This window comes from Elgaria multicarinata, chromosome 3 (assembly GCF_023053635.1).
Source record: "Elgaria multicarinata webbii isolate HBS135686 ecotype San Diego chromosome 3, rElgMul1.1.pri, whole genome shotgun sequence".
NCBI classification, from domain to species: Eukaryota; Metazoa; Chordata; class Lepidosauria; order Squamata; family Anguidae; genus Elgaria; species Elgaria multicarinata.
Window position 1 is genome coordinate 150,448,356 of NC_086173.1, and position 25,010 is coordinate 150,473,365.

The 25,010-nt window shown below is 45.1% G+C and overlaps 1 protein-coding gene across 1 annotated transcript in view; it reads left to right on the forward strand.

The window, feature by feature from the left end:
* The window catches only part of LOC134395528 (zinc finger protein 850-like), a 66,519-nt gene that overhangs the window by 17,895 nt on the left and 23,614 nt on the right, over positions 1-25,010 (forward strand). The window contains exons 2-4 of the mRNA XM_063121692.1: positions 8,489-8,620; positions 17,504-19,420; positions 20,588-20,664. Coding sequence (XP_062977762.1) covers positions 17,593-19,420; positions 20,588-20,664 — 1,905 coding nt within the window. The 5' untranslated portion in view covers positions 8,489-8,620; positions 17,504-17,592. The remainder of the gene's footprint in view (positions 1-8,488; positions 8,621-17,503; positions 19,421-20,587; positions 20,665-25,010) is intronic.

Consider the following 25,010-nt stretch of genomic DNA (forward strand, 5'->3'; position numbering starts at 1 on the left):
ATAGCTGGAGCTCTCTGGGCGGTTCCCTTTCCCTGTCCTCCCTGCTCTCTGCCACTCCCTTTGGTTTCTCACTCTTTGCCATCCGTTTTCCCTCGTTCTTTCTGCCACCCCTTCTCTCTATCTCTAGCATCCCTTTTTCTCTCCCTCTTTTTTCTTGCCCAGCAGGCTACCAGGGAAGAGGCAGATTGCTCCTGTCAGAGCTCTGAACTGATCACATCCAGAGGGCTCTTGAAATAAGGCCGAGGGCCACATGAAATTAGGCCTAGGGCTGCAGGTCGCCCAGCCGTTATACACAACTGTGGGCAGACCCTTATTTAAAGGGACAGCTCTGCTTCTATCAACTTGTCCCTCTCTTGTAATTCTTTCCCAAGCTGTGGCCTTCCTCATGGTTAAAGCTTTGGCTATCGGGCGGTATAAAAATGCAATAAATAAATAAATAAATAAAGATGAAGAGTGACAAGGAAAAGCTAATCTGCTGTTTCATGTTGTCACAGTGTCAAATCATTCTCTCATTTCAATTTACTTTCCTCCTTGCTCCCCAACCCTTCTCCAGGATCTGAGTTGGTAATTCTCTGATTTTATTTCTTTTCATTCCAGCACAAAATTCGAAGATGGGGCATTCCTTTCCTAAGAGTGGAAAACATCAAAGCCACCGCCGCACAGGAAAGAGAACTGTATGAACGGCTTTTATGCAGGAAAATGTTGTGCCAGAAAGAAGCACTCTTTCATAACAGAAGCCATGCAGAAAAGATGCTGTCCGGTACACCGGAAGGTTCACGCAAAGCGAGAAGTTTTAGATAACAGTTTTGATAGGGCATCTGAAGAAATTGCATGAAGAGTGTTAACATTTCCAAAAACTGCAAATTGTGGAAGGAGACTAATGTTTTACTGTTTATTGCTAATTATACATGATGTAAGTGTTTGTGATGTTTCACTGATTATTGCTATTCAGGATGTAAGTGCTGTTTGGACTGATTTGGCTAGAGGCTATGAGAAATACAAATACCATGTTACAGAGACGGTCGCGGATCTTGCAAGAATTGCAATTTGTCTACCAATTTATCGAAGGCAAGGACAATGTGATTGCTGACAGACTATCCAGATGAGGTTCTGTGTTGGTGAGGACTTTGTGAAACACACCAAGAACATTTCTTCAATTTTGGACACTGCATGTCCTTGAGAGCAAGAAGTATGCTCTGTTTCATTTTAAGGGTTGGGGGAGATGTGACGTTTTACTGTTTATTGCTAATTATATATTATGTAAGTGTTTGTATTATTGCTATTTAGGATGTAAGTGCTGTTTGGACTTTGGATGGTAAGTGGTTAATTCTATTGGGAGGGGGAGCAAGTGGATAGAACGTTGGAGTGAATGCTGATTGGCTGTTGGATTCAGGTGAACCATTATGAACATAATAAAACTTCCAACAATCTAAAAACCCAAATAAAAAATACAATATAAAAAGCACAACCAGGATAAAACCACACAGCAGGATTAAAACACAGGATTAAAATAGCAAAGTTTAAATTTAGGTGTTAAAATACTGAGAAAATGAAAAGGTTACACAGTGTTATATGGTGGCAGCAGTGAAGGAAAAGGGTGAACAAATCGTCTTGGGCTGGTTGCAGTGAGGCCAAAAGGAGGCAGTGAGCAGCATTATGATGATGTAGTCCATGGTTGGGATCCTTTTATTATAGGGAGAAGTAAAGGAGACCCAAAGGGAATGATCAAAGACCTAAGAAAATACATCGTCCTCGCATCTTTTGAGAGCTGCCTTTCACCACCCATCCATGCATTACCCTCATAATGAAAGAACGAGTATAAATGAGACCTGCATGGCCTGTATTAGCCTCATGGGTTCTAGTAGCCTGTACAGTTGGGCTTCAGCTGGAGAGTTCCTTTCACCTAACTAGAATCATAGAATAGTATTAACATTGATCTGGATAGGCCTGCCAGAAAAGGCTAGTCTTTAAAGCTGCCTTAAAATCACGCAGAGAGTTAATTTTACGAATCTCCTCCGGCAGGCCATTCCACAATCTGGGGGCGACAGAAGAAAAGGTCCTCTGGGAAACTGATGTCAGCCTAGTTTTAGCTGACTGAAGTAAGTTCACCCCAGAGGACCTGAGTGTGCGGGGTGGACTATATGGGAGAAGGCGATCCCGCAGGTAACCTGGACCCAAACCATTTAGGGATTTAAAGGTAATGACCAACACTTTGTACTTTGACCAGAAACTAATTGGCAGCCAGTGGAGTGATTTTAATGTTGGGGTAATATGCTCACCCCTAGATGTTCCGGTGACCAACCTGGCTGCCATATTTTGAACTAGTTGAAGTTTCCGAACTAGGTACAATGGTAGCCCTATGTAGAGCGCATTGCAGAAGTCAAGCCTTGAGGTTACCAGCACATGCACTACTGTCTTTAGGTCTTCTGACTCTAAGAAGGGGCTCAGCTGGCGTATCAGCCGAAGCTGATAGTAGGCACTCCTGGCCATTGCATCCATCTGGGCTGCCATTTGGAGCGACGGATCCAGGAGCACCCCCAAACTGCGAACACAGTCTTTCAGGGGGAGTGTAGCCCCATCCAGAACTGGTTGACACACCTCCAAACGTAGGTCAGAGCCCTTGACAGCAAGCACCTCTGTTTTGTCTGGATTCAGCTTCAGTTTGTTTTTCCTCATCCAGCCCATTACTGCCTCCAAGCATTCATTCAGAGGAGACACACTACCCTTAGCTGACGCTGTTATTGAAGGCATAGAGAAATATATTTGGGTGTCTTCAGCATACTGATAGCACCCTGCCCCATGCCTCCGGATGATCTCTCCCAGCGGTTTCATGTAGATGTTAAACAGCATTGGGGATAGGATGGCACCTTGTGGTACGCCATACAACAGCTCCTTTTTTGAGGAGCAATTATCCCCAAGCATCACCATCTGGAATCTACCTGAGAGGTAGGACCGGAACCACTGGAGCACAGTGCCCCGATTTCCAAACCCCTCAGGCGATCCAGAAGGATACCATGGTCGATGGTATTGAAAGCCGCCGAAAGGTCCAAAAGTGCCAGCAGGGACACACTCCCCCTGTCAATACTCATGCAGAGATCATCCACTAAGGCGACCATAGCTGTCTCAACTCCGTATCCTGCCCTAAAGCCAGTTTGAAATGGGTCTAGAAAATCTGTATCATCCAAGACTGCTTGGAGTTGGAAGGCAACTGCCCTCTCAATCACCTTGCCCAAAAATGGAAGATTTGATACTGGTCTATAATTATTAAGGTCCAGGGGATCCAGGGAGGGCTTTTTTAGAAGCGGCCGTACCACTGCTTCTTTTAAACTTGGTGGAAAACTCCCCTCCCTGAGAGATGCATTAATAGTATGTTGCAGTTGTAGTCTAACTGCATCTCCTCCCTCGGTGACCAGCCAAGAAGGACAGGGATCGAGAGGACAAGTTGTCTTCCTTACTCGTCCAAGCAGCTTGTCCACATCATCAGTACTCACCATCTGGAACTGATCCAGTGTAATCCTACTCATGGAGTTGCTGGACACTTCAGCTTCAGCTTCTGTTATAACGACGGTATCTAAATTGGCTCTTATCCAAGAGACTTTATCTGTGAAATGATCATTAAATGCATCACAGTGAACTACCGAAGGCTCTAAAACTGGGTTCAGGGGAGGAGGTGCCTGAGTTAGACCCCTCACCACCCTAAACAGTTCTGTTGGATGTGAATTCGCAGACACAATGCAGTCAGAGAAGAAAGCTTTCTTCGCTGCACGTATTGCCACCCCATAGGAACGAAGATGTTCTCTATGATGTGCCTTGTCGGATATGAGACAAGTTTTCCTCCATCGGCGCTCCAGTCGTCAACCTTCCTGCTTCAGCTTCCTGAGATCTTCTGTGTACCAAGGTGCCCGATTGGAAGTAGGTCGAAGAGGACGTTTGGGGGCAATCGTGTTGATAGCCCTAGTTAGGTCTTGATTCCATCTATTGACCAGGGCTTCAACAGGATCGTCGACAATACCAGCCATAGCACCCTCTAAGGCTTTCTGGAATCCAAGAAGATCCATCAGCCTTCGAGGGCGGACCATCTTAATAGGTCTGCCACCCCTGCAGGGGCGGATGGTAGCCATGATATTAACCCTGACCAGAAAATGGTCTGTCCATGACAACGCAGAGGTATTTACCACCTCCGCCCACAGATCTGTCTGTTCGGAACTGAAAACAGCATCGAGGGTGCGACCTGCTGAATGTGTCGGTCCAGAGACCAATTGGGATAGGCCCATGTTTGTCATGGATGCCATGAACTCCCGAGCTGCACCTGACAAACCATTCCCGAAAGGGATGTTGAAGTCGCCCAGGACCAAAAGCCTGGGCGACTCCAACACCAGTTCTGTGAGCTCGGCCAGGGAGTCTGATAGGCAGCGGGCTGGCCGGTACACTAACAGAATCCCCAGTCTATCCCTGGTCTTTAGACTAAGGTACACAAACTCGATGTGATTCAATTCCCGGACAGGAAGTCTGGTCAGGTTGAGATTATCCTTATAGACCACAGCTACTCAGCCCCCGCCCACTTTTCCTCACCTGCTCGATAACACAGTACCCAGCTGGGAGGGCCTGGGCCCATGTTGGGCCACTGTCATCTCCCAGCCAGGTCTCTGTGAAACATGCCAGGTCGGCCCCCTCATCTGTGAGGAGATCATAAATTATATTTGTCTTGTTTTTAACTGACCTGGCATTGCAAAAGAGCAAGGAGAGGGTCCGTGGTTGGCTTGGTTCGTTCTCCAAGTTGCCCAGGGTGGCAGGGCGACCGGAAGGAAAGATGGGTGTTAAATATCTATCTCTCCTTCCCCTGTAATGGCACTTCGCCCTGCCATCACCATATCTCCCTCTGCCCTGCACAACTTGAATTGTCGCCTCCTTTCCATTATACATTATACATCTACAATAACTTCACAATAGCAAATTAACAACAATACGCAATTAACAGGGGAAATTAACATTACTAATTAATTGATGGTACCTAAGACAGAGCAAAGCCCTGAGCAACGCATTTTAAGGGCAGCGGCCTTTGCTATAAGACATCAATATGTGGTTTTTTAAAATCTGCAAAGTATTGGAGGCCCTTGGCATAGCTGAGCTTTGTTGGTGGAGGAAGAAATAAGCATGCCGAAGGGGAGACTACAATTCCCAGGAGCCTCTGCGGCTCCGTAAAAGGAAAGGACAGGACTACATTTCCCAGCAGTCCCGGGCTGCCTGGGTGCTTGTTACCAGGAGGGGTGAGGGCCTTCAGTTGGGGGAATTGCTGGCTGATTAGGTCTTGGGACGTGGAGATGCTGCAGACCCGGGACGAAGGCAGCAGACTTTCAGGGTGGAGGTGGACGAATTCACGCAGCCTGCAAAAGCACCTGAATCCCATTTTGCAAATGCCAGTAAGTGGGGAGAAGGGACCAGATTTTGGGGGGGGGGCGTGTTTGTTCTCCTGGAGAGCCCCCCCCCGCTCTTGTTTGGGCCAGAGTTTGCCTTGGCGTGGAGGCTTTCACGATGGCGCAGCGTTTCGGGTCCCTCCTCCTTTGTCCTTCTGGAAGGCGGGAAGGAAAGGAAGAGAACCGGAGAAGCTGGGAAGGAAGCCTGGAGGCCTTTTCACGCGGGGGGGGGGAGAGGAAAGAGGAGGAGCAGGGACCGAAGGCCAAGGAGAGCGTCTCTTGCTAACTCAGAGGAGAAAGCACTGGACGTACTAAAACGAGGGACACCGAATTATTATTATTATTTAATTTATTTATTTAGCACCATCAATGTACATGGTGCTGCACAGAGTAAAACAATAAGATAGCAAAACCCTGCCGCATAGGCTTACATTCTAATAAAATCATAATAAAACACTAAGAAGGGGAAGAGAATGCACCAAACAGGCACAGGGTAGAGTAAAACGAACAGTATAAAAGTTCCGAAGAAACCTAATGTGCCCATGCGCGATGTGGGGGCCATTTCCACAGAGCACACCTTCTGCAAAAACTCTTAGAATGCTTAGGGTTTTATTAAAAACCTCCACGAGAATTCTGGGGTTCCCCCTGGTTTTCTGGGGCTGCCAGATAGCGCCATGCTTTCTTATGGCCATTCGGAAGAAACCTCATGTGCATGTGTGCAGTGTAGGGGCCATTCCAATGGAGCACGCTTGCAGCAAAAAATCTTAGCATGCTTAGTGTGCTATTACAAGTCTCTACGAGAATTTTGGGGCTTCCCCTCTTTTCTCTGTGCCTCTTGTGACAGCCTAATGCTTTCCTATGGCCATTCTGAATGATACCCCATATTATGGCTATGCGCCAGGGGCAAGTGCAATGAAACATGTATCAAGCACAGAGTCTTAGGATGCTTGGGTTGCTAATTTCAACCTCCTCAAGCATTTTCAGCTTCTTCTGGTTCTTAAGGGGCTTGTGGTATCATTCCCGTGTATCCCTATGGCTACTTTGAAATGCTGGCCTGCATTGTTGTGAGAAGAGGGTGTTGGAGGGGGGGCAGATGTAAACATGGTAATAATCTGTGGCAGTTTTTGGCAACCCCTCCTCCACTTATTTTGGTCTTTTTGAACTGGTGCCTATGAAGCATTGCATGAAACTGCAGTCACCTTCTCTTTATTGTATTCTGTTTTCTTTTTATGTTTGGAGATGATCCCTAGAAACCACTGTGTTGGGGGTCATAGGAACTGTTCCCCAAAACCACTTTGTTAGTTTGTATTTTGATTCTGTGTGGTTTTCTATGAAAACGAAATGTTTAACTCCTTTAAGTATTTTAATTTGTAGATGATCCCTAAACTCCTTCAATGGTTTCCTATGGCCATTCGGAATGACACAATGCATTTCAATGGCCATTTGGTGTCCTTCGGTTTAGTACGTCCCGAAAGCACGAGGCGGATCGTAACTGCTCGGGAGGCGTAACGCTGCCTTCCTAAAGGGATGCTCCTGTGTCGCTCTGGAGGGTGCAACGTGTGCCGAGCGCGAGCATCAGAAAGTCGGAAGGTGCCAAAAGCAGTCCAGCCCCGACCGCCCCCCTCTTCCTTCATCCCTCAGGTCAAGCTGGGGAGTTCGGGCACCACAATATCACGTGATGCGAAGAGGGCCCTAGGGCTTGCTGCCCAGTTCGCTGCAGGGACTTCACCACCAGCTGTGAGGAAGGCAAAGAGGCCAGTCAGGCTCTGTAGCCAACTTGAGGTGGGAGAAAGGAACAGAGAGAGCTGCCTTCTTCTCCTTGGTCCATCTAGTCCAGTATTGCCAACACTGACTGGCAGAGACTCTTCAGGCAGGCGTGTTTTTTTCCTGCCCTCCCTGGAGATGCTGGGGATTGAACCTGGGATCTCCTGCATGCAAAGCAGGTGCTCCATCGCTCATTTCACCCAGATTCATTCATAAAAGTCAGCTTGTTTAGTCAAAGTATTACTGTTTGATGAATCTGCTGCCCTTTTGTTAATTTAATTAATTCTCTTTTTAAATTGAATAGTTGGAAGAAATCTTCCCTTCCCATTTCAATTATCTAGCATTAAGTTTGTCTTATTGATTGTTTTAATATAAATGAAGCACCAAACATGGTTGTGAATTTACATTGAAAATGATGTTAGTTATTGCTATAAAGTTTAGTGATGTTACTTTTATAAAGTTGAAATAAGAAAAGTGGGGGGAATTAAGACTGAAACCCTTACCCCCACCCCAAGCTATAAGCAGTTGCAATAATGGTAAAACATCTGTTTCTTTTTATTGCCTTGGCTGGATATTTTTCTGGCATTATTATTTATTTATTTATTTATATAGCACCATCAATGTATTAGCAAAAAGGGGTCCAGAAAACCTGAAAAGGAATTCTAGGTGCTAAGCCCATATTAAAATGCTTGAAGTTTGAACAGTATGCTTCAGTGAGAATGAGATGTCACATTCTAAGACATATTTATTTCTTTAAAACAAGGATATAGGATTGCAAGTCCCATTTTCCATCCCCATTGGCTAGGGCTGATGGGAATTGAAGTTCTCCAACATCTGGAGGGCCGCATGTTCCCTTCATAGACTTAACAATCTAAAAAGACCTTACACAGAAGGAAAAAGCCATAAACAAACCCTAGTTCAAAGCTGATTTATGATCCTGGTTTGTTTGGGCACAATAAACCATAATGCTAGGTTCAGAGGTAATATGAAGCTATCTCCCCTTCTTGGTTTGTTTACCTGCTCGCATAATGGATGGAATGAAGAGCTGCATGCACCAACATACTGCTCATTCACATGACTGGATTATTAAGCCAGGATTCCCGGCTTAGCATGTGTGAACGTGACCAGTGTTGTTGATTCTGGGGAAATTGGGATTAAGTCAGTTCTCTCCCTTCTCATAGAATCATAGAATAGTAGAGTTGGAAGGCCATTGAGTCCAACCCCCTGCTCAGTACAGGAATCCACCCTAAAGCATCCCTGATAGATGGTTGTCCAGCTGCCTCTTGAATGCCTCTGTTTTGTTTATGTAGAGTCAACCGACCTTTGATGATGTGGCTGTGGGGGGCGGAGCCTAGCAGTCGAATGATACAGTAAAGTTCTTCCAAGCTCCGGATGTCTGAAGCCTAGAAACGCATTTATCTCCGTATGATTGGCATGATAAAGTGAGTAAATCTCAGCAGTATTATGAATCCTCCGTGAAGTTGAAGCACGTAAAAAATCCCTCTCAGTGTAGCCGGAAAAGCTAGTTTCGATTTGTGGCTGAGAAGGGGGAAACGCATGGAAGGTACTAAAAATAACTTTGATGAGACACAGACAGTTTAAGTGAAAGAACGTTATATCCTTATGTGAAAGCGAAGTACAGAGAGGATGCAAATTAACTCGCTCTGGGAATAAATCTTTGGTGGTGTAGGAGGTGGTGGGGGCAGCGAAGGGAAGAGCGAGTGAGCAAACGGAAGCAAACCCTGCTCAATGCAGGAATCCACCCTAAAGCATTCCCGACAGATGCTTGTCCAGCTGCCTCTTGAAGGCCTCTAGTGTGGGAGAGCCCACAACTTCCCTAGGTAACTGATTCCATTGTCGCACTGCTCTAACAGTCAGGAAGTTTTTCCTGATGTCCAGCTGGACTCCTTTAACTTGAGTCCATTATTCCGTGTCCTGCACTCTGGGAGGATCGAGAAGAGATCCTGGCCCTCCTCTGTGTGACAACCTTTTAAGTATTTGAAGAGTGCTATCATGTCTCCCCTCAATCTTCTCTTCTCCAGGCTAAACATGCCCAGTTCTTTCAGTCTCTCTTCATAGGGCTTTGTTTCCAGACCCCTGATCATCCTGGTTGCCCTCCTCTGAACACGCTCCAGCTTGTCTGCGTCCTTCTTGAATTGTGGAGCCCAGAGCTGGATGCAATACTCTAGATGAGGCCTAACCAGGGCCGAATAGAGAGGAACCAGTACCTCACGTGATTTGGAAGCTATACTTCTATTAATGTAGCCCAAAATAGCATTTGCCTTTCTTGCAGCCATATCGCACTGTTGGCTCATATTCAGCTTGCAATCTACAACAATTCCAAGATTCTTCTCGTTTGTAGTATTACTGAGCCAAGTATCCCCCATCTTGTAACTGTGCCTTTGGTTTCTATTTCCTAAATGTAGAACTTGGCATTTATCCCTATTAAATTTCATCCTGTTGTTTTCAGCCCAGCACTCCAGCCTATCAAGATCACTTTGAAGTTTGTTTCTGTCTTCCAGGGTATTAGCTATCCCACCCAATTTTGTGTCATCTGCAAATTTGATCAGTGTTCCCTTCACCTCCTCGTCCAAATCATTAATAAAAATGTTGAAGAGCACTGGGCCCAGGACTGAGCCCTGTGGTACCCCACTCGTTGCCTCTCCCCAGTTTGAGAAGGTTCCATTGATAAGTACTCTTTGAGTCCGATTCTGTAGCCAACTGTGAATCCACCTAATAGTTGTTCCATCTAGCCCACTTTTAGCTAGTTTATTAATCAGAATGTCATGTGGTACTTTGTCAAAAGCTTTGCTGAAGTCAAGATATATGACGTCCACAGCATTCCCACGGTCCACAAGGGAGGTTACCTTCTCAAAAAATGAGATCGAATTTGTCTGACAGGACTTGTTCTTGACAAATCCATGTTGGCTTCTAGTGATCACCGCATTGATTTCAAGGTGTTTACAGATTGACTTCTTTATAATCTGCTCCAGAATTTTCCCAGGGATGGATGTCAGACTGACTGGTCTGTAGTTCCCAGGTTCTTCCTTTTTGCCCTTTTTGAAGATAGGGACAACGTTAGCCCTCCTCCAGTCGTCCGGCACCTCACCCGTTTTCCATGATTTTGCAAAGATAATAGACAAAGGTTCTAAGAGTTCTTCCGCTAGCTCCTTCATTACTCTAGGATGCAGTTCATCGGGCCCTGGAGATTTGAACTCATTCAAGGAAATGAGGTGTTCATTGACCATTTGTTTATCAATCTCAAACTGTAATCCTGCCCCCTCAACTTCTGCTTCGCTTTTTCCAGGGGGGTCATAGACCCGCTTTTGGGAGAAGACTGAGGCAAAGTAGGAATTGAGCACTTCAGCCTTTTCTTTGTCATCTGTTATCAATTTGCCATCCTCATTAAGCAGTTGAACCACCATTTCTTTCCTCTGTCTTTTACTACTCACATATCTGAAGAAAGCCTTTTTATTGCTTTTAGCATCCCTCGCTAATCTCAGCTCATTCTGAGCTTTAGCTTTCCTGACACCATTTCGGCACTTCTGCGCCACTTGTCTGTACTCTTCTTTTGTAGCCTGGCCTTCCTTCCACTTCCTATATGTGTCCCTTTTTGTTTTCAGGTCATCTCTAAGCTTTTTGTGGAGCCACATTGGTTTCCTCTGTTGTCTTCTATCTTTTCCCCTTGTTGGAATTGTTTGTAACTGTGCCTTTATAATTTCCTTTTTTAAATACTCCCATGTGGTAAATAACAGGCAAGGAGTCCAAACTGCATGAAGGGGAGGCATCCCATTTAGGCTACCCCGTCCTGGTTTTATTAAGAGCTACTTGGTTACATTCCTTGTTCACAGGCTATGATTGGTTGTTGCTTACATCATGTTAGTTGCTGACTGCCTCGTGCGCATAAGGTGTTTGTTAGTGTGTGTTCAGCATGAATATACCATACAAGGATCTAAGGAAGCGCGTGTTTATGGTGCCCTCTGTGTTGTATTGTTCTCTCTGTGGCTCTTGCGTCAGCACATTCTTGACATGGTTAGCCAGTGTCAAGAAGTTCCTTAGCAAGGCCTATCTTATCATTGTTGTCCTTGTTCCAGCACATCTCAGTATGGCCTGCCAGTACTGAATGTGTACCAGAGACGAACAACAATAAATCCCACATCTCCCCCTTTTTATTCTTATAATTGCAAAGCCTTGTAAGCATAATAAATTTGACGTTTGCTTGGTTTTGAAGCTCTGGGACGGCAAGAGGGAACACACCATGACATTAATCCTGGGATACATTGTAAGAAACAGCAGAAGGTGATTAATAAAAATACAATCAATACAGCATATTGAAATATAGTTTTGAACCATCCTGTTGGAAACCAGGACCATAAAAACTTCCACCATTCAGGTGCAATATCTTGTTTGACTGCATGTGCATATGTTTTAAGTAAGTCCAGTTGTTGTTGAATTCAGTTACTATTGTCTGTGAGATTGAAACAGCACATGTCTTTCACAGCTTCGCAGCCAAGATGTCTTTGTAACAACAAAAAGTCAATTGCAGCTCGATTGTCCAGTATAGCATGTCTTAAGTCCTGTTGTTCTTGAATCAAAAGTCCAATAGCAATGGAAGTACTGTTAATTGTCTTTGCTAGCAAACATGCCAAATGCCCAATTTGTTTGGCATTTCCCACAGCCAATCCAGGAACCCCGACAAGACTCATAGCCAGGGAGAGGTACTCTGCTGGACTCATGACAGTAACATTGCCATCACAAACTGCATTCATAGTCTCAGTCTCTCTTTGCTGTCGAGTATTTTTAGTAGGCCGAGATGGTAGAATCACTGTCAAGCGACTAAGACAACATTGTGTTAAGGTTATATTAGCTGGTACATAATTATAGGTACGGGACCCACATGTGAAAAACCATCCAATTGGCAATATAATGTGTCCATAGTTACTTGTTACATTTTCTATTTTTGAACAATTCCACAGAGAAGGCCCTGGGGACAAACAGCCTTTTTGTGGACGGTGAATGGAGCAATTTACCATTCTAGCACATGTGTTATTCTTGTGGTTTACAACATATGGGGTGTATAACTATATAGCATCTTGGGGCAACTGGTATGTAGCAATTCCCCATTTGGCCATGGTATGATAATGAATCTCACTAAAGTTCATAAATTTACTCAACCCAGTAACGTTACCAAGAGAACCAGGAGCTTTGCATATGGGAATGAGACATGTACTAAGTAATCCATGCATATCTGGGGCATCAGAAAGACAGAAATCAGTGGTGTTTACTATTTTGGCTAACTTTATCCATACATTGTACTGCAATCTGTCATGTAGTGAAGTGCTTATAACTGGACAAGTTATACAGCTAAATAGCATAATTATTGTCAGCAAAGAATTAGCATTTAAGCAAGCAAATGCAGCAACTAGAAAATTTTCTGGAGTTGGATCAACGTGCTGTTGCTCCATTAATTGTTGAGCTTGGAGAGATAACGCCTTTATCTCTCCCCATGTTGGTTTATGTTTTTGGACGGGCGCCCTGCCACGTGCTTTCAGGGGAGTTGTAGGGAGAATTCCGGAATCGGGTTGGTCAATCCTTGATGCCACGACATGTTCTTTCCAGGGCTTCACACACCGTGCTGGAACCCACACTGGTCCTGTTGGAGTAAGTACAGCAGCATAACCCCGACCCCAAGTGATCAAGGGGACAGGGCCGTGCCAGACAGGATTAGGTAGCTGCCGGTACGTGACCAGCGGCTGCGGCAAAGGGGTATGCATTTGGAAATGTTGTTGTAATCGGGTAGTATTAGTTGGTAGGAGAACATTCAAATGGTTAATAGTGAACAACACTTTCGCTAGCCATTCCTGGCGGGAGCCCAAACCAATGGGGATCCCTGCTTTTTGTTTTTGTTTATACGGGTTCAGCCTGTTTCCAGGTGAGGGGTAGGGCAGTATCTGCAGAGTGGCGTTAAACTGTGAAAGTAGGTCACGACCCCACAAATTGACATGTATTTCTAAAATTACCGGTCTGATTTGAGCTGTGCGAGGATTTCCAGGTGCAGTCACATTAATCCAGTGTGTACTTTGCTTGGAAACTTGGGGTCCGCCCACGCCCCAGACTGCAGGGGCTGGTTCCGTAGGCCACTCTGTAGGCCAAAGATGCTCTGAAATGACAGAAACATCGGCACCTGAGTCTAGGATTCCCTCAAATGATCTACCATTTAACTGGTAGCACCGCTTTGGTTTTTCAGTCTGAATGTGTTGTAGTACTGCTGCTATTTGAGGGTGGATTTGGTCAGTAGACCCAAATCCTTCAGTGTGCTGACAACTTTTCCCTCCCGCTGGCAATACATAAGGGATTAAGATGAGTTGTGCCCACGCATCTCCAATTCGTAATTTCATAGGGAGATGGCTCCATATTTGAACATAGATTATGCCTTGATAGTCTGAATCGATAACCCCTGGCACAATTTGGATACCTTGTTTACTGGCATCGGACCGAGGTAGAATGAGCCCAATAGTTTGATTAGGTAAGGGGCCTTGAAGTTGAGAGGGCATAAAAATGACTTCTCCAGGTAAGGTAATTTCTTTATCTTCAGTGTTACTTAAATCTATGCCTGCATTTCTGCTGGTAGCAGTGGGTGTTTTAAAGGCAGCTGCAGGTGTGGATAATGAAGCACCCTTATTTCCCGGGCTAGGTGCAGGCCCGTTAATTAGTTTCCCGCTTCTTGGTTCTCTGTACTTCTACACTGGTTTGCCCAGTGATACCCTTTTCCACATTTAGGGCAGGGTTTAGATGGCTTCTTTTTGTCTCCTCCTCCCTTTTTATGAGCACCTCCTCCAGGAGCGCGACATTGGTTCTTAAAATGACCTGGCTTTTTACAATTAAAGCAGTTGCCACACGGCTTATTGCCTTGTTGGGGGGCTCCGGCTAACATGGCCATTTGGTGTATCTGAGTCCCAACATCTGCGCAAGTCTGGATCATGTCGGCCAACTCATAAGTTTGCCGAGTAATAACGGATTGCAAAACTTTACGGCAATCAGCATTGGCGTTTTCATAGGCTAATTTCTTCATTAGTTCTGCTTTTGCTTCCTCATTGTCAATTTGTCTCTGTAAGGCTTCCTTTAACCTGTCTATAAATTGATGGTAAGGCTCACTAGGTCCTTGGCGTGTGATAGTAAAGGATTTTGAGGGTTTTCCAGACACTGGCACCCTTTGAAACGCTTTCAGGATGCAGCGGTTAATGGCCTGAAAGGTTGGCATAGGCAGTTGCGCCTGAGCTTCTACTTCTGCAAACTGTCCACTGCCATACAACTATGGGCTCATTTGCCATGGGACCTTACTTATCATAGTTCTGAGTTTATTAAAATCAGCTTTGCTAAAATCCAGAGTACGTGTATGGCTACACTCAACTTTTGTCTCCTTCATAATCAAGAATTCAAGTATGACGTGGTCACTTTCCCCCAGAGTTCCCATAACTGCCACTTTATCCACTGAGTCATCCCTATTGGTCAATATCAAGTCAAGGATTGCCGATCCTCTAGTTCCTTCCTCCACTTTCTGTAGGAGAAAGTTATCACCCACACATGTCAGGAATTTCTTGGAAGGGCCCCTTTTGGCAGTATTGGTCTCCCAACAGATATCAGGGTAATTGAAGTCCCCCATCACTACTACATCACACTTCCTTGAAACACTGGCAATTTGTTTCTCAAAAGTTTCATCCTCGTCTTCTCCGTGATTGGGTGGTCGGTAGTAGACTCCGATTGTCATGTTCTTTTTATTCCTTGCCCCATTTATTTTAATCCAGATGCTCTCGATGGGCTCCCAGTCTGATCCGCCTGTATTTCTGTGCAGGGATAGGTATTTTTAACATATAGTGCAACTCCACCTCCCTTTCTCTTTCTTCTGTTCTTTTTGAACAAGTTATATCCTTCAATTGCTATATTCCAGTCATGGGAGTCATCCCACCAAGTTTCAGTTATACCTATCAAGTCGTATTTGCCTTCATGTAATAAGAGTTCAAGTTCGTTCTGTTTGTTTCCCATGCTCTGGGCATTAGTATATAGACATCGAAGACCATGTGTTTTATAGTCTGGCTTTGTTCCTACATTGTTACAGACACTATTTTGGGGCACTATTGGAGCTGTTCTCTGTACTGTGGTGCCTTGGCCTTCATCCATTGTTGCCTCGAGGTTTATGTCTCCCGTCCCCATAAGATTCAGTTTAAAGCCCTCCTGATCAAGTTCTTCATGCTGTGGCCGAACACATTCTTTCCAGCCCTTGTGAGGTGCAACCCATCCCTTGCCAGCCGTCCATGTTCCAAGTAGCGTAGCCCGTGGTCCCAGAATCCAAAATTCTCACGTCAGCACCACCTTCGTAGCCAGTCGTTCATCCGGAGTATTTTTGTTTCCCTTTCTAATCCTCTTCCAAGAACTGGGAGGATGGATGAGAAAACTACCTGGGCCCCAAAGTTCTTCAGTTTCCTTCCCAGAGCTTCATAGTCTGAAATGATTTCTTCGTAGCTTTGCTTGGCGACATCATTTGTTCCCACATGGATGAGAAGAAAGGGGTATGTGTCCGTGGACTTTATGAGTTTCGGTAACCCTTCAGTCACATCTCTAATCTGTGCTCCAGGGAGACAGCACACCACAGGCTTACAATCTAAAAGACATGACACAAAAGGAAAGGGGATTGGGAGGGAGGAGGAGGGGGAAAAGGAAAGCAAATTCAGGCACTACAATCTTACTTGCAAAGTTCAGCAGTTACAGTTGACAGCAGGAGGGAGGGAGCTCTCAGCTGGAGCTGGACTCAGGCACGGTGGAGAGGTGCCTGGCTGCTGCTTCCTCCCTCACTGGTGACCTCTGCAGAGACAGTTGGTAGCAGCTGGACCCCAGGCAAGATGGGGAGGTGCCTGGCTGCTGCTTCCTCCCTCACTGGTGTTGTCTGCACAGGCCCATTATGTACAATACCATCATGTTTAAAAAAATTTCTAAACCACCCAGAGAACTTTAGCTATTGGTCAGTATAGAAGTTTAATTATTTAGTATATCTTGAGATAGTGAATTCCATAAACAAATTAGAAATTGTAATAATCTAATACTGTACATAGTTTTTAGAAATTATTTGGAGAAGTAAATATCTGAATATCTTGTCTTAAACATCTTATTCATCATGCTAAAATAAAACATCCCATAACCCGTTTTTTCTTCATTTTTTCCAATTTTTTGGAAAAAAAACAAAAAAGGCTTCCGAAAAAAACCAATTTTTTAATGATTTTTTCCGTTTTTTTTCTGGGCCTTCACATCTCTAACCCAAGCTCAAGGGATATGAACATAAGAAGACCCCTACAAGGGTCCATCTAATCCAGCCCTCTCTTCACACAGTGGCAAACCAGTTGATGACCAGGAACCCACAAGCAGGACATGATGCAGCAGCCACCCTCCCATCCGTGTCCCCGAGCAACTAGAGTATAAAAGCTTACTGTGTTTCATATTGCCGGTTGCACTTATCCATCAGGACTCAGCCATTGATAGGCTTCTCCTCCAGGAATTTATCCAAACCCCTTTTAAAGCCATTCACATTGGTGGCCATCACGAATTCCAGACTTCAACAATGCGCTGCGTGAATAACTCCTTTTATCTGTCCTAAGTCTCCTTTTAGGCCTGGAGGAGAAGACTATCAATGGCTAGTAGCCCTGATGGTTATGTGCTACCTCCAGTATTCAAGGCAATAAGCCTGTGTGCACCGGTTGCTGGGGAACATGGGTGGGAGGGTGCTGTTGCACCTGTGTCCTGCTTTGTTGGTCCCTTGTCGACAGCCGGTTGGCCACCGTGTGAACAGACCACTGGGCTAGATGAACCCTCAGTCTGAGCTAGCAGGGCTCTTCTTAGGTTCTTATGCCTGCAGGGCCAAACCACCCCTCCACACTCCCTCTGGAGATCGGTTCTTTTCTTTATACCAGGGGCAGGGATCCTTTGGCCCTCCAGGTGATGTTCGCCTGCAACTCCTATCAGCCCAGCCAGCATGGCAAACGTTCAGGGATGATGGGTGTTGTGTATTTCCAGATGTTTTGGGACTATCTCACCCTCTTTTAAAGCCATCAAAACTAGTGGTTGACACCAGATATTGTAATCCAGTCATTGGATTTTCTGTTGTTGATTATTATAATTGTGTATGTGTGTTTTTGTACATAGGTAGATTGATAGATTGTGTGTGTGTGTGATTATGTATAGAAATGACATTATTTATTCTATCTTGAAATAATGAATTCCACAAACAAATTATAGGAACGTTCAGTGCCTCTTTTCTGTTTTGCTTTTTATCCCAGGAGATGACTTGAGGAAAAACAACCAATGTTGCGTGTGTAGGAAGTGTTTTACTCAGAAACTTAATCTCCCCAGACACCAGAGAGCCCACATGGGAAGACCTAAACAGCACAAATGTTTGAGGTGTGGGAAAACGTTAGCTTCCCAGGCAAGTCTTTTAATTCACCACAGAGTCCACACTGGGGAGAAACCCTACAGTTGTCCAGAATGTGGGAAATGCTTTCCTCGGCAGCAGCGTCTCGTGATCCACCAGAGACTTCACACAGGAGAGAAACCTTACAAATGCATGGAGTGTGACAAGTGTTTTGCTGATCCTTCTTCCTTGGTGAAACACCGGAGTGTCCACACGGGCGAGAAACCCTACAAATGCATGGAGTGCGGAAAATGTTTCGCTTTTGGCTCAGCCCTCGTGGTACACAACAGAATCCACACTGGAGAGAAGCCCTATGCGTGTACAGAGTGTGGGAAATGTTTCAGCTCCCAGTCTCAGCTTGCGCCACACCAGAGCGTTCATACAGGGGAGAAAAGCTACAAATGCATGGAGTGTGGGAAAAGTTTCATGATCCGGTCCCAGCTTGTGAAACACCAGAGGGTTCATACAGGGGAGAGAAGCTACGAATGCATGGAGTGTGGGAAATGTTTTGCTGCCAAATCTAACTTAGAGATCCACCAGAGAGTCCACACGGGAGAGAAGCCCTATAAATGCACCGAGTGTGGGAAGTGTTTTGCTTACCACTCGTCTTGTATGAAACACCAGAGAATCCACACTGGAGAGAAACCTTACCAATGTCCGGAATGTGGGAAATGTTTTTCTCACCAGCCAGATCTTAAGATGCATAAACGAGTCCACACCGGAGAGAAACCCTATCAGTGCTTGCAGTGTGGAAAATGTTTTGGTTATGAATCCAATCTTGCGAGGCATCGCAGACTCCACACCGGGGAGAAACCTTACAAATGCATGGAGTGTGGAAAGTGTTTTGCTGACCAGTCGAGCTTTTTGACGCACCAGAGAATCCACACCGGGATGAAACCTTGCAAATGTATAGAGTGTGGGAAATGGTTTACTCAGCCATCGTGCTTATTGAAACACCAGAGAGTACACACAGGAGAAAAGCCATACGAGTGCCCCAAGTGTGGCAAATCTTTTTCTCGTAGCTCAAGCGTTGTGAAACACCAACGGTCCCACACCGGAGAGAAACCCTATGAGTGTGGGCAGTGTGGCAAGTGTTTTGCTCACTATTCCGGCCTTAGGCTGCACCACCGAGTGCACACTGGAGAAAAACCTTACAAATGCTCAGAGTGCGGCAAGTGTTTTGCATCCCGCTTAGGTTTAGTGGAACACCAGAGAGCTCACACGGGGGAGAAGCCGCATAAATGCTTGGAGTGTGGGAAAAGCTTTGCTCGCCATTCAAGTCTTACAACGCACCAGAGAGTCCACACGGGAGAGAAGCCCTATAAATGTGTGGACTGTGGGAAGTGTTTTTCTCAGCAAACACACCTAGCAACACACAAGAGAATCCACACAGGGGAGAAGCCTTACAAATGTCCCGACTGCGGGAAAGGCTTTACGCAGCGCGCCCACTTTGTGATTCACCAGACAATCCACTCGGGAGAGAAACAGTTCAAGTGCTTGGAGTGTGGGAAATGTTTCGCTCACAATTCAACTTTGGTCATCCATCACAGACTGCATACGGGAGAGAAACCCTATAAATGCCTCGAGTGCGGGAAATGTTTTCTACAGCAGTCGCGTCTTGTGTCTCATGGACGGGTGCATACGGGAGAGAAACCCTATCAGTGCCCTGAGTGTGGGAAATGGTTCCGTTACCACAGTAATCTTGTGATTCACCAGAAGGTCCACATAGGAGGCAAACGAAACCAGACTAAGCCAAAGAAAGCCCATACGAGCGAGAGGCGCTCTGGTAAGCTGCTTATGTATATAACAGAGGCTTGGAGGGGAAGCGGGGAGTCAATGTATTTTTTTATTTATTGCATTTACATCCCACCTTTTTTCCTCTAAGGAACCCAAGGCGGTGTACGTAATCCTCCTCCTCTCCATTTTTATCCTTACAACAACAACAACCCTGTGAGGTAGGTTAGGCTGAGAGTCTGTGACTGGCCCAAAGTCACCCAGTGGGTTTCCATGGCCAAGTGGGGATTAGAACTTGGATCTACCAACTCACGGTCCACACTACACCACACTGGCTCCCATTGCTGTACTCTCTGCACACGGACACACTGGGATTGTTCACACAAAATGTAAACCCACACTGAGTGGTTGAATGTGGGTTGTTATTGAACCAAGGGTTAGCATTTTGTCTGAAGCCTCAACATTTTCCACAGGATGGCTTGTTAACCACCCTGAACAACCCAACAACAACCCATGGGTTCTTTCTCTTTTTCCTCACTCCTTCTGCCACCCCTTCTCTCTCCTTCCTTCCTTCCTTCCCACCCTTTATTTATTAATTTATTAATTACATTTCTATACCGCCCAATAGCCGGAGCTCTCTGGGCAGTTCCCTTTCCCTGTCCTCCCTTCTCTCTCCCACTCCCTTTTGTTTCTCACTCTTTGCCATCCGTTTTTCCTCGTTCTTTCTGCCACCCCTTCTCTCTATCTCTAGCATCCCTTTTTCTCTCCCTCTTTTTTCTTGCCCAGCAGGCTACCAGGGGAAGAGGCAGATTGCTCCTGTCTTGGCTCTGAACTGATCACATCCATAGGGCTCTTGAAATAAGGCCGAGGGCCACATGAAATTAGGCCTAGGGCTGCGGGTCGCCCAGCCGGTATACACAACTGCGGGCAGACCCTTATTTAAAGGCACAGCTCTGCTTCTATCAACTTGTCCCTCTCTTGTAATTCTTTCCGAAGCTGTGGCACTTCTTCGTGGGTAAAGCTTTGGCTAGCGGGCGGTATAAAAATGCAATAAATAGATAAATAAATAAAGATGAAGAGTGACAAGGAAAAGCTAATCTGCTGTCTCATGGTGTCACAGTGTCAAATCATTCATTTCAATTTACTTTCCTCCTTGCTCCCCAACCCTTCTCCAGGATCTGAGTTGGTAATTCTCTGATTTTATTACTTTTCATTCCAGCACAAAATTCGAAGATGGGGCATTCCTTTCCTAAGAGTGGAAAACATCAAAGCCACCGCTGCACAGGAAAGAGAACTGTATGAATGGCTTTTATGCAGGAAAATGTTGTGCCAGAAAGAAGCAGTCTTTCATAACAGAAACCATGCAGAAAAGATGCCGTCCGGACACCAGAAGGTTCATGCAAAGCGAGAAGTTTTAGATAACAGTTTTGATAGGGCATCTGAAGAAATTGCATGAAGAGTGTTAACATTTCCAAAAACTTTGCAAATTGTGGAAGGAGACTAATGTTTTACTGTTTCTTGCTAATTATATATGACGTAAGTGTTTGTGATGTTTCACTGATTATTGCTATTCAGGATGTAAGTGCTGTTTGGACTGATTTGGCTAGAGGCTATGAGAAATACAAATACCATGTTACAGAGATGGTCGTGGATCTTGCCAGAATTGCAATTTGTCTACCAATTTATCAAAGGCAAGGACAATGTGATTGCTGACAGACTATCCAGATGAGGTTCTGTGTTGGTGAGGACTTTGTGAAACATACCAAGAACATTTCTTCAATTTTGGACACTGCATGTCCTTGGGAGCAAGAAGTATGCTCTGCTTCATTTTAAGGACTGGGGGAGATGTGACGTTTTACTGTTTATTGCTAATTATACATTATGTAAGTGTTTGTAATGTTTTACTGATTATTGCTATTTAGGATGTAAGTGCTGTTTGGACTTTGGATGGTAAGTGGTTAATTCTGATGGGAGGGGGAGCAAGTGGATAGAACGTTGGAGTGAATGCTGATTGGCTGTTGGATTCAGGTATTTGAATGACAGCTAGCAGTTAGAAGCAGCAGTTAGGAGTTGTGTGTGGAGAGTTGACAGAGTGAGAGGTTGTCTGGGTTTGTCTGCTAAAGGGTTTAGGACAGAGTAGGATCAACGTGTTTATTATTTGGGGGAAAGAGTGAATGATAGGAGATAGTGGGTAGAGTTCTCTGGTGTACCAAGTCCAATTCAGCACACAAGGAGGAGAGGAGATGAAGTATGGGTCAAACAATGTTTATTCTGCAGAATAAGAGAAACAAGGAGCTAATTGCTGCAAAGCATGTGCCTACCTCACAAGGGAGGTAGCTAGCTCTTATACACTATCTTCTCTGGTGTCACATACGCAGACACCATCTAACAGGAAATTTCTAGCTGAAAAGTCCAATACTTGGCATGTTCTTATTTGGGGGAAAGAGTGAATGATAGGAGATAGTGGGTAGAGTAGGCAGGGTTACATAGGATACTGGATTGTAACAAACAAGTATTGCAATAAATGAAACCATAAGATTTATAAACTGCATGAATTTAATTATTGTTAAATAAAAGTTATTTTGTTTCATAAATTGGATTCTTAAAGTACCTATTTATTTATTTATTTATTTATTTATTACATTTTTATATCGCCCAATAGCTGAAGCTCTCTGGGCGGTTAAAAAAATTAAAACCGTTATGAACATAATAAAACTTCCAACAATCTAAAAACCCAAATACAAAATACAATATAAAAAGCACAACCAGGATAAAACCACACAGCAGAAATTGTTATAGGATTAAAACACAGGATTAAAATAGCAAAGTTTAAATTTAGGTGTTAAAATACTGAGAAAATAAAAAGGTTACACAGTGTTATATGGTGGCAGCAGTGAAGGAAAAGGGTGAACAAATCGTCTTGGGCTGGTTGCAGTGAGGCCAAAAGGAGGCAGTGAGCAGCATTATGATGATGTAGTCCATGGTTGGGATCCTTTTATTATAGGGAGAAGTAAAGGAGACCCAAAGGGAATGATCAAAGCCCTAAGAAAACACAGCATCCTCGCATCTTTTGAGAGCTGCCTTTCACCACCCATCCATGCATTACCCTCATAATGAAAGAACGAGTATAAATGAGACCTGCATGGCCTGTATTAGCCTCATGGGTTCCAGTAGCCAGTAGGGCTTCAGCTGGAGAGTTCCTTTCACCTAACTAGAATCATAGAATAGTAGAGTTGGAAGGGGCCTATAAGGCCATCGAATCCACCCTAAAGCACACCTGACAGATGGTGGGGGTGATGTCAGTGGGGTGGTGATTCCGCTCCTGGTTTCTGTCAGAACCCTAAAGGAGCTCTCTGAGGTGCTTCCCCACATTGGATAGCTCCTTCAGAGTTCCCACTAACACCAGAGCCACCAGCCTCCCATGCATCTCACCCTTGACTTGTCTCACGTTCCTCTCACGGAGAGACCCAGAAGTGTATGCCGGCAGGGAGCCAAATCCTTTTCAGTGGTGGTAGCAGCAGCTGCGGCAGCTTCCTTCCTTCCATTTGGGGGTGGTTGCTCTACAGAGCATGCGGCTCTAGGATTTCCCTAGCTACACCTCAGAAATCATTCGGACAGACATCTTGAACTTCAGTCTTGGGGGCCAAATCTGGACCTCCAGGATTCCATAGAAGGCCCGGGCCCCTTCCTCTGGCCCCGCCCCATTTCATAGAACCATAGAATGGTAGAAATGGAAGGGGCCTATACACTCATTGAGTTCAACCCCCTGCGCAATGCAGGAATCTACCTTAAAGCATTCCCTGACAGACGGCTGTCCAGCTGCCTCTTCAAGACATCTAGTGTGGGAGAGCCCACTGCCTCCCCAGGCAATTGGTTCCATTGTCATACTGCTCTAACAGTCAGGATGTTTTTCCTGATGTCCAGCCGGAATCTGGCTTCCTGTCACTTGAGCCCATCGTACCGTGTCCTGCACTCTGGGAGGATCGAGAAGAGATCCTGGCCCTCCTCTGTGTGACAACCTTTGAAGTCCTTGAAGAGTGCTATCATGTCTCCCCTCAGTCTTCTCTTCTCCAGGCTAAACATGCCCTGTTCTTTCAGTCTCTCCTCACAGGACTTTGTTTCCAGGCCCCTGATCATTCTAGGGTGACCATATGAAAAGGAGGATGGGGCTCCTGTATCAGGAGCAGGCAAAAAATCAATTTAAAACAACAACAACAACAGAAGTAACCACCAACATTAGTAACAAAGAAAAGTATTTATGTTTCCGCTAGTCCTCCAGTGTCAAGACATAAAGCACACATTCCCATAAAAAGAACAGAGAGAAAAAGGGGAACCCAGATTCAATGAATATGCATGAAATTTAATCAGACTTATTTTCTGACCTATTAGTTTCAGTCTCTGCTTCAATGGCAGTGGTGCCCCCTAGAGGCAGAAATGCATCTTGCTCTTGCATTTGAGAGAAGAGGCTGATGCTAGGGAAAGTGGAAGGCAAAAGGAAGAGGGGCCAACCAAGGGCAAGATGGATGGATGATATTCTGCAGGTGACAGACTTGACCTTGGGGGAGCTAGGGGTGGCGACAGCCGACAGAAAGCTCTGGTGTGGGCTGGTCCATGAAGTCACGAAGAGTCGGAAACGACTGAACGAATAAACAACAAGTCTTGTCTTAAACGTTTTATTCACCATGCTAAAATAAAACATCCCGTAATCCGTTTCCCCCCCCCTTTCCCCTCCCCAATTTTTCCAATTTTTGGGGGAAAAAACAAAAGAGGCTTCAGAGAAACCCAGGAAAAACCTGGTTTCCCCCCAAAGTTTTCTTGTTTTTCTGGGCCTTCACATCTCTAACACCACCATAAAAACCATAGCAACAGCAGACAAAAAACATATCATTGAAGGCTCTGACTAAAAAAAATGTGCAGTGGAATGGCAGTCTTAAGACTCTGTTGGATCTTTGGCCCCACTGGCCAAGGAGAAACTTCTCTTGGGTGGCTATTCCACAGTCTAGGTGCCACAGCTAAAAAGGCCCTCTCTTGTCCCCGTTAGTCATGTTTCGTTTGGCTAAGGGACATTAGAAACAGAGTGCACATTTCACTCTTCATAAAGGAGAAGGAAAACCCTGAGATATGCTGCTCCCAGGCTGTTTGGGGCTTAAAAGTTAAAAGACAGCACCTAAAATTGATCCCAGAAACAAAGTGGATAGCAGTGACAGGGAAACCTGGAAAGCCCCCTTGAAGCCCCTCATTCTAATGTTAATAAAAACAGCTGCCTGGGTGCTTGTTATGTTTACGGAAAATTTAAAAAATATGCAATTGATAGAGGATGGGAGGAGTGACTCTTGTATTACACGTGGAGGGGCTTCGAAGGTTATAAAAGTATGCTGATGTGGATGATGGGTAGAGAATTTTCGCCATTGGTTTGTATGGGGTGAGACTTCCTCTTTTGCACATAGTAAATAAAGAATCTCTGTGTCTAGACTGGTTGTGAAGTCGTTCCTTCCCTAATAGGTTAAATTCATGATTTAACATTGATCTGGATAGGCCTGCCAGAAAAGGCTAGTCTTTAAAGCTGCCTTAAAATCACACAGAGAGTTAATTTTACGAATCTCCTCCGGCAGGCCATTCCACAATCTGGGGGCGACAGAAGA